The sequence below is a fragment of the Oryzias melastigma genome, linkage group LG21 (assembly GCF_002922805.2).
Source record: "Oryzias melastigma strain HK-1 linkage group LG21, ASM292280v2, whole genome shotgun sequence".
NCBI lineage: Eukaryota > Metazoa > Chordata > Actinopteri > Beloniformes > Adrianichthyidae > Oryzias > Oryzias melastigma.
In genome coordinates, this window is record NC_050532.1 from 796,715 (window position 1) to 807,575 (window position 10,861).

Sequence of the window (10,861 nt, forward strand, 5' to 3'; positions counted from 1 at the left end):
ACAATGGAGGGTTAGAAGAGCCCGAGGGGACTTTGGAGCCACAGGTTGCAGACCCCTGTCTTAGATCGACTAGTTATTCTAGTGAGATGGAAGAAACAGCATTTTTCCAAATTAAATTTGTTACCATCAAATTTCTGAGCCATCAAAATATCGAGTCTCTAAATTAAAAACACTGAAATAGTTAAGTTAAAAAATAATATTTCAGGGCAAAAAAATGTTGCTGTATGAAAATCAAGGGTTAAAAAAAAAAAAAAAATCGGAAAAAATTGAAAGGTCTAAACATTTAGAATCTGAACCTTTATTTTCGTTTGAAGAGGCTGTAAAACGTTATAACGTCATCCTTTGGGGAGACGTTCCTTTGGAGGTAGATAGGGGGCGCACTTTGCAAGACTGGCTGTTATGAGCACCAATGTGACTGGAAGCCACTTGAATTATTTCATTTTTGTTCTGTTGTTCACAACAATTTTGCACTAAATAGTGGCACTGCTGTTCATGTTTGCTATTGTTAACACTAAAATGTGTATTATTTGTGCACAAAATAAGACACAAGTTATTTATTATGATTGTGTTCAAGCTAAAACATAAATGGGGAAATATTTTCCTAAAAAATATATGTCCTTCTATATATTGTGACTTATTAGAGATGACTTAGAGATACTAATTACCGTTGATATCATCGATATTGTGAGCCATGTATCGTGTATCGCATCGTCTCGTAAGGTACTCAGTGAGTCCAAGCTCCAGTGAGCACCATAGTGACTTTGTTAAAATAAAGATTTATCGTTTGGTATTCGTAGTTAATGAAACTACTAATTCCAATGTAGGTATTTCCCTGGTCAATAAAACCAAAGATTGGGATTTTGGGAATGTTTGCCAGTAAACACAATAATATAAAACAGAATAAACATGAACACTAATAATTAATGAGTAAAGTATCAAGTCAAAAGAAAGAAGTTGGTGATTCAAAGTCTTTCATTTTCTCTGTGTGGAGATAGGCAACAAAATGTTAGAGACCCAAGCAGTTAGCGTCAGCAGTTAGCACTCCCATCGTCTTTTGAATCATAATCAAAAAAAAATTATGATTATACTGTTTTAGCCAAAATCAAAAAATCGGTGTTGTTTTCTAGGACAGTTTCTGCAGCATTCTGGTGTAAACAGGTGTACCTCGCTGTCTACCACTCCGTTTCGGTCGCGGTGAGGCGCCTCATAGGCATCCATCTGCTGGCGGGAAATCTTAACAACCTTCTCAGCCAGCTCCCTCCAGCGTCCGGCAATTTCCACAGCAGTGGTTAGGAGCACAAAGTCCATGACCAGTCTGGCTACCAGGCCCTGACAGTCCATTTTCAACAGAGCCTACGGGGAGAGGACACACATGTCAAAAAATAAAAAATAAAAAATGCAGCCAGAAGTGACAAAGGTAGAAAGAAGGCACTTGTCCAACATTTTTAGCTTGTTAGGGTAACAACTACTTGCTGAAGCCAAGAGAGGGACAAATCTAATGGATGTCTACAATCACTCTGTCTTTCCTCCATCACTCGTTGCAGGGTGTTGAACTCCAGTCCTCCGGCTCTGATGTTCTGCTGGTTTGTCAGATGTTGCTGCTCTACCAGTTGCTCAATACCTGGACGGCAGTTTGACACTTGTGACTAACACTAACAGCAACTCTTTTTCCACTTCTGCTTCATGCAGGTACGTCTCAAAAACTCATTCTGTCATGCTGTTTGTTGGCTATCACTGGGTTGTAATGACCAAAGAAATCTGCCTTCAAATGTAGGATTTAGATGTAAGACATTTTCACTACCAACTGGTCATATATGGACGTATGGTTAGGGCCCCCTCCGGGTCACTTTTTGATGTTTTGGATGTCCCAAACTCGTCAAAATGGAAATGCTAGCTTAGCGCTATATTGGTGCTTTCTAATGTCGTCTACAACGACTCCACACCAACCTTCCCTTTGTAGTCAGATGGGGGCCCTCAAGAAGTATGGGTTGGAACTCTTTATTGGATCCATTTTACAATGGGAACGGTCAAAATACCAGACCGGGCTGTACTGGACCGGACCGCTCAGTGGAAATGAGGTGTTAGAGTACCAATAACAGGTAAGGGCATCGGTCTGGTCCATGTCTCGGTACCGCGTCCTGAGGGTTTGGGACCCCTGATTAGCGTATCCATTTTTTTCCCCGTCTGTGGTCCGGTACCAAGCAGTCCTTGAGGTAGGGAACCCCTGATTTAACGGGAAGAGTCGGCAGGTCAAAAAACGATGAGTTGGGGACACCCAAAACATCAAAAAGTGATGCAGAGGGGGGCCCTAACTATAAGTCCATATTTGATGAGTTGGGAGTGAAATTTGAAAGAAGGATTTAGAGAACAAAAAGTTGAGTAAACATTTCCGATACGAGCTACAGTGCTTTTTCAGAGTTTTCTGAAGTTTTAGTCACATGCACACATGCAGGTGGATGACTTGTATGGGTGCTGCGGGTTTTTTGGCCTGTCTGGGCTTGTTGACTGTCGTAGACAGGAGTCGCTCCATCTTAAGGGGAGCACAGGTGTGTCTTACAGTTCCCTTGATGTTCACATGGCCACCTTAACCCTTGTGCTATCCTAGGCATGTTGACGTTGGGAGTGGGTTCATCTGGACCCCACAAGACAGTGCACTGAACTTTTTTTTTTGTCAATGATTTTTTTATCTACACTGGTGTCCATGGCAGATATGAAATCCTGTCCACCTTTGTCCACATGGGATGGATACAATGTCAACGTAAGGCTGGGGTCACCTGGATAAGATGGCACAAGGGTTAAGGATGTCATGAAAGGCAATTCATGTTGTGCATGAATGCACATGAGTGTTTTGTTAAATATTCTTAAGGCTAATGGAAGTTGCAGGTCAACAATTTTGTTTGTGGTGTCCTTAGAAAGACCTTTGGTCTTGGCCATAGTGGAGTTTGGTGGCCATAGTGGAGTTTGGGGTGTGACTGTTTGAGGTTGTGGACAGGTGTCTTTTATAGAGATAATGAGTTCAAACAGGTGCCATTAATACAAGTACAGAAGAGGTTACAGGTCTGTGAGAGATAGTGAGTTGCAGATTTGTAGATTACCAAATACTTATTTTCTACCAAATTTTCAAATGCATAGGTACACCTATGATAAAATTACAGGCCTCTCTTATCTTTTTAAGTGGAGAATTTGGTGGCTAAGTGAATACTTTTCTGCCCCAATATATAACTCAAACTTTTCCTTGGAAGACGAGCATCCCCTACTATAAGTTCAAAACAAGAAAAAACAAATCTCTACTGTTTGCTCTTGGTTTAAGTGTTTTGGACAGCAGCCCGGGCCCCCCATCGGCCCTTGCAACCTTTCTGTCTCTTTCAATTCTTCACAGACAACTGCTGATGGTGGGAAAAAAACGTGCAGTCCCGATTCAAGCTGCACCTTTAGCAAAGAGGACCTGCTGTGCATCACAGAGGACTTGAAATGTGTTTCAAAGAGAAAAAAAACGACATGAACATTAGTGCCCACATACACCTGGACCTCTGGGAGAGGGAACCACCAGAATGCTGGTGCACTGGAGCTTGGTCATGATTCAAACTTAAAGCAAGACTAAAATGGCTATTGTGTACCCAGTGATCAAACTTTATAGAATAGATCCAAAACAAGTTTGAAAAACTGCTGAGTCACTCTAAACTATCAAAACTTCCTGAAATGTAAGTTTTTCTCTGAAAAGTTTCAACACGAAGACACAACAAAGGAAAGGAGGATGTAAGTCGCCACTATGGTGTTCAGTTGAAGGAATGTGTGGAACAGCAGGATGTGGGGGGGTAAGGATAGAGGAGGGTGAGGCGAGGGGATGAGGAATGCAGTCTACGCTCCAGCAGGCATTGTTGAAACCGGACGATGTGATAGCAGAAGCTGTGGGACAATCAGATGCCACTTTTTCCTTTTTGAGGAAAGTTACGTTTCCACCACATCAAGACAAAAAGCAAAGAGCTGAAAAAGACCCACGTAAGATCAAGTTCTCCTTTAGAGAGGCGTAAATGATTTGTTAATTTGTTTGGGGCTCCTTGTAGATGGAAAGGCAAAACCCTCTCCAAGTCCTACTTCCTCCCTGGATAACCCAACAGGAAGTTTCAACCAAAAATGAAAAGCATTACTTCCTGTCCTGACTTCCATAAATGGATGCAAAGTTGCAAAAATATGAGAGCAAAAATTGCTTATTATGCTCAGTTGGCCGGATGAGGTCAAACCAACATTTTTAATAAATATAATTCAAGAGTGTTCTCAGGAAAGACAGTTTCCAGGATTCTGATGTAGCAACAGTTACGATGAATCTTTGATACGTGCGTGGAGATGTCTTGTTTATTAGGGCTAGGTTGATAAAATCCATTAATTGATTTAAATTGATTTGAGCTTAATAGATCAATAATCAATTTATAAAAATAGAGATCGATCTAGCACATAACGGTAAAGTCTGCTAGCTTGATGCAAAAGTTTAATGGAATTTCCCATAGGATGGCTAATGACAATGTTCTGTCAACGTAGACATGCACTGGTGACTAAATGAACATCTTTGTAAATGTACAGACATGAATTTTCCAAACTCTTTTAAGGAAATATTTCTGAAAGTAACCATTTGTGGTCTAAAACACAGTGTTCTTTCTTCTTCTTGAAAAAGTGTATTACTATAGAGCGATCGCCACCTAGTGGCCAAACTGAAACGTCCTCCAAGAGAGGCAGAACAATGTTTACAATGTTAATGAATGAATGAATGAATGAAATGGTTTATTTCAAGCAATAAGGTCATAATACATAACATATCACTTAATGAATCCCAAGTAGATCGCTTGAAAGTGAGTGGAAGGAAGCGAACTTATATAATCCCACCCCGACTCGACCATACCATTTTCTCTACACGAATTATCAATATCCGGTTCAGGACTTAATATCAAATATTAATAAAATAAGGCTATTAAGTATCATTAATATCATTGATGTAATCAAGTTTCAAAGCATCCACGACAAATCATTTATATTAATCAGTAACAATAATCTAATATTCTCATTAAAAAAAGACACTTTGTGCAGATTGCATTCAAAGAATTATGATAATACAAAAAGTAATAATTAAATCATCTTAATTTGCTATTGCAGTAAAATCTAAATATTCTCATAAAAAAGACAATTAGTGCAGATTATATTTATCAAATAATTATTATAAAAAATAGAAAAAGTAATAAGTAAAAATCATCTGTATAAGTTAATGGAGAAAAAAAATCAAAATATTCTGATTTTAATAAAAAAAATACAATTTGTGCAGATTGTATTAATCAAAGAATGATTATAATAACACAAAATAATAAGTTGAAAAGAAAAAGGATCAGGAATTAATGATCTGATCATTTTAGTTAGAACTTCTCCTTTAGAGAATCCATGTAACTCTATATGATATTAACAATCTCATTATTTCACTGATACATTTACAGCATGTGACCTGGATCAGATTAATATAAATATATTCAAATTAAATAACATAGTTTAATATTTATATATTTCTAAACAAATGTGTATAAATGTGTAAACTGTGTAAACCTAAAATTGAATTGAATCAAATTTAATTAAGTGGATTGAAAGAATATCAAAAAATCTGAATTGTTTTGGGAAATTATTATTGATACCCAGCCCTAATTTTTATGCGTGGAGTTTTGACAAATAAATAACACCATAGTATCATGACATTTTGTAATACGTACAAATCTACACTTCCACAATTGAGTGCCCTAAAATTTTTGCAAACTGACATTTTTTTATTTAGTTTGAGCAATTTTTACAAATGGTTCAAATGTTTTCAACTTTAGAACACAGCTGAGTCATAAATAGACACTGTAAAATGTTTGTGTTGATTAGATTTTTACTTCATGAAATCAGTGACATTATACTTGCCATTAAAAAAAAAGCAGTGAGCATGGTGTCCAAATTGCTTTTAAAATCCAGGACTAGATAGTCTTGCACTATATAGTTTTTAGTAGTTAGGGATTAGTCTGGGAATTCTGACTTAGCTCATGGTACAACATGGTGAACAAATCTAAAAGTGTGTTGATGCTTTCTTGATCATTGTCTTAGTGTAGTCAGATAAATAATATATTATCTTAATATAATAGTGTAAGTAATGCCAATATGTACATTTTTGCTGCTATTATTTTGCATCCTTAATCTTAGGCATTCGGAGTTGACCATGTGGCTACCACTGCGGTTTAGATTTTCTCTGCAACTGGGGGTATTAAATAGTGCACTGTGATGTTCAAAAATGTCAGCCTGTGTGTGTGTGTGTGTGTTTAAAGCCACAGAGTTTGTTATTTTGGCAAACAGAATCTGACTGCAGCTCCTGCTGCTGCATAAATCAACCGCGTGTCAAAATGAGAACTCCTGCAGACTCATTTCCAGAGACAGCTTTGCGGTGGACAAGAATGAAAGTGAGACTCAATCATACCTTCCATTACAAAGTAAACACACACACACATACACCCAAAATTCTGTGTTCATGTTGACTGAAAAAGACTCATTGAAGCCCCTGCTGTGACCTAAAGTGACAATTCAAATAAATGACTTGCTCCTTTGGCCATCCTGTTTTAGTTTCCTCTGAACTACATAAATGAGAATCTCCCGCTTCAATCTCCTTCTTATTACGCCTCTCTCCGCCATCTTCATTTTCCGTCTGACTCCTTCCACCTCCTCTATTTCCAGCCTAGTAATGCATCTCAGCTGCTGTGTCCCTTTGCAATTTCATTTCCCAATAAATGCCCCTTCAAGTCTGCTTACTCTTGTGTTGGGGCGTCAAATCCAAAACCTTAAAAGAAGATATCAACTATCATGGCTTTAAAACAACACAACTGTCCTCTAATCCTCTCCGAGATCAGAACTTCAGGTCTCCTTCTTTAAGAGTGGCCCCATTAAAATGTAATGACACAGTGGACAGTTACCTGCAGCAAGTCGAATGTCAGTCTTCTGAAAGGCACTGAGGTCTGAGATATTAAGCAAGTATCTCATGGTTTGACTTTGTGGGAGCAAAAATTAAGTATTCTATCACTTTAAACTTTGAATTTTTATTCCACTATAAATACAACTAAAAACTATACAAAAATAATTGATAAATCATGAATATAAACACATGAAAGAAGGCTGAATTCAAATCTAGCTGGTTAAACATTTACAGAGTATTTACAGAGTGTAAAAGTTTTTGTGATTGGTTCTATCTTTAATACACCCTACCACATTCTTATCATTAATTAGACCTTTCCCCCAAAGAGTTAAGCTCTCTGACTTTAGAGCCAATCTAAAAACTTACAGGGTTTTAATCTGAATTCCTTCTAGACCTGAAATTCAGTTCAGTATTTCAATAATCATTCAAATCAGCTTGATTATTATATAAAACCACTTTAATGGTATCTTAATTAAAACTTATGATGCTTTACATGTTCTGTGCTTCTAGATAGTCGACTTTTTCAGAATTGTTCAGTTGTGCCTCTATCTTTACTATTGTTTATATTGCCGCCCTCAGCATATTTAGGTCTGGAAACTATTGAAAAGATCTTTTAATGTAAATGCATCCACCTCTTCTAAACTAAAATATTAAGGACAGATGGACAGATACATCTCACAGATTACTATTTCTAGCCTTAGATAAGGGATTTTTCTCACATATACTCAACTAGGAAAAACTAAAATCTGTTTATTGCCCATTTTTGTAACTGATAAAATTTGTTGCTGACAGGAAGCAGAATACCGACGGTTTTTCCTACACATTCTGACTCCCAACCCGTCATATATGGAAGTATGGTTCAGGCCCCCTACGTCTCACTTTTTAACGCTTTGGGTGTGCCTAATTTGTCGTTGACATGCTGGCTGTTTGTTTTTTGACATGCTGGCTGTTCCCAATAAATCACAGATCCCCAATTCTTCCAGATGTGGAACAAGTACCGGGCTAGGGTACTACGTTTGGGTTGGGGTACCGGTAATGGTCTGTGTCCTGAGGGTTGGGGATCCCTGATTAGTGTATCCACTTTTTACCGGTTTACGGCCCAGAGGCTGGGGACCCCTGATCTAATGGGAACAGCCAGCACGTCAAAAACAACTAGTTGGGTACACCCAAAATGTCAAAAAGTGACGTGGCAGGGGCCCAAACCCTACATCAATATATGACAAGTTGGGAGTGAGAAAGTGTTGGCTTTTCGTGTATTTGCATGATTAATGAAAACATTTCTAGCTAACAAATCAGAGAACTGGTTCTTTTACGGTAGGTCCCTACAGTGTCTGCTCCCGATTGTTTCTCAGCTGCCAGACCACCGTATTTAAGTCCAACTTCAGACAAAACACTTTTAAGTTTTTAGTTCTACTTACTTTGTTAAGGGACTCTAAAAACGTTTTCACAAGGACAACCATGTTTTAGTTTCATTACGAGGTTAGTACGAGGTTGTCCTGCCAAATTGTCTTTTATTTTTAAGTTTTAGTTTGGGAACGCTCTAATCAAAGCTTTGATTAAAACCTTAACTCTAAGTCACATACACCTATAAAGGGGGTTGACTCGTAAGGGCACTGAGGGTTTTTGGGTTACCTTGGCCCGTAGAGGGTCGTAGATAGTAGTGGCCTCTTCTTCACGGGAGTGCAGGTTTGTGAAACCACATCAAGGAACGACAAGAAAATGGAACATATGATTGCTGTGCGTGTTTTAAGTGTATTATGAAGTATTCGTAAGGCTAATGCAAGTTATCTGTACTTTTGCGGTTGTACAGTGTCTTTACACCACACTCTAATTGTGAATAAGGTGCATGCACTGGTGCTGTACTGACCATGCACAAATGCTACATGCACAGGACGTGCAGGTGATACAAAAGTGCCCATAGAATGCCCACACAAACTACACCCTGATTACCTAATTTCTTAATTTCGAACAGTCAGTCTGCAAACAAGGAGTGCAAACTTATCAAGGATTTAGGAGGGTTTAAAAAAAGAGAAAAATCTTTATGACACGACTGCTCCACCCTTACTTACCCTTGGGTGTTGTATTGTTTGCAATAACCAGTCACTTACAGCATGCCAGTAGAAAAAAAAATTGCAAGTATGTTTTCACTCTAAGGGCTCATCAAGTGGTCTACAACCTTCAATTTCTTGTGTGTGCCCCAACAGGTTTTGCTAAATTTTTACCCACGGACATCCCGTATCCACGCATAGGGGCAGTTGGGAGTAAGGCTTTCCTCAGCAGGGCTTAATTATAACATGACCTTACTCCGAGCCAATGATTGGCCTTAGAGTAACACCTTAAACATGCATCTGTTTCTCCACCTCTGCAAAACAAGAGTGGAAAGAGGGAGGTGTGCTATGCATTGTTCCAGAAGATCCATACAAACTACATGTAATTAGTAGGATGCAGTCACTTCCCAGCCAAAGCTAAACAACATTTATGTAAAAACGCACGTTGGAAATGAAGCTGCTGTTACACAGGCCACAGCAAACTTTAGACAGCAGGTCAAAGCTAGAAGAGTTAAAAAGCTTAGAAGATGAGAGGGCTATAACCATTGCTTTACCTGGACACCCAACCACCAAATCAAATGAAATCGGGTCACCTAAATAAAAGTGCTATGCTTGTTCACCTCATAAATTATTAAAAAAAAAAGATTAACAAAAAGCTGATTAAAAATTAAATGACCATGGAACGCACTAGCAGAAATTGTTGAAGCCAGGAATTTTGCAGACACATAAAACACGTCTATAAACAGGCTCCTCCTATCTATAGCCTCGTTTCCACTGAGCGGAGCGGTCCGGTCCAGTCAATTCAAGAATGGCCCAGGTGATTTAAATGAGCGTTTTATCTCAAAGTTGGACTGTCACAGGGCATGCGGGGTGAAGCTAACAACAACAACCATTAAAGTCATCCGTCAGCCCATTTTTTCCCCTAGGATTTTGGTTCTTCGTATAAAAAAAGCTTTAATGTTGATTGAGAGAAGATTACGAACAGCAAAGAAGAATACGGGCGCCCTGATCAACGTGTTTTAACAGTAGCTCCGCGCTAACTCATTTGTTCCACTTTTCTATGGACCTACAACCAACTGAGGTTCAAAAATTGTAACGAAGGCGCGGAGGCGTTTGGATCCAAGTGCTAGCAGGTAAGGTTTATTAACATCCACAGCAGGAAAGGGCACAATACAGAGACGTAGTAAGAGCCAGGCAGAGGTCAGACCAGGAGCAAGGGAACATCCGAGAGAGCAAAAGAGTAGTCAGAGTCCAGGCGAGGGTCAGGGGCAGGCGGCAGGCAATCAGAGGGTCAGAGACAGAAGGAATGGTCCAGGAATAAACGCTCGATACTGTAGGCAGGGTGGCACAAACAAATACTTCGCGACGACAAGGAGTGAGAGGAGCAGTTAAGTAGAAGGTGGCTGATGAGGATGATGGAGAACAGCTGAGCTGGTGAGTCCAGGTGCTGGTAGGTGGTGAGCGCTCCCTCTGGTGGCTGGAGATGGTAGCAGCAGGTTGCTCCATGACAAAAATGGTATGGCTTGATCTGGCTCAGTGGGTCCATTTGATAATGGAAACGCTCAAAATACTGGATCGTACTGTACCGCTCAGTGGAAACAAGACACAAGCTTCCTTTGTATTCTTTTGTTAAGTGAAAACACAGCACCCACATGTAAGTTAGAAACCAGGCAGCCATGATGCTATTGAAAAAATGTGTGCCACAGAGTTTCTTCAAATAAAACACAAAACAACCTCTGAAGTTCCACTAGGACAGCATGAATGAGACTTGTGGCTTCCACATTGCGGGTTTCAGTTTGTCGGGGTAGCAAAAAGTACCTTTGGCATCACCATGGCTCAGACA

The 10,861-nt window shown here is 39.3% G+C and overlaps 1 protein-coding gene across 1 annotated transcript in view; it reads right to left on the bottom strand.

Moving 5' to 3' along the window:
- LOC112155139 (SH3 domain-binding protein 4) overlaps positions 1 to 10,861 on the bottom strand; it is a 63,818-nt gene that overhangs the window by 5,210 nt on the left and 47,747 nt on the right. The window contains exon 4 of the mRNA XM_024286625.2: positions 1,165 to 1,353. Within this exon, the coding sequence (XP_024142393.1) occupies positions 1,165 to 1,353 (189 nt within the window). The remainder of the gene's footprint in view (positions 1 to 1,164; positions 1,354 to 10,861) is intronic.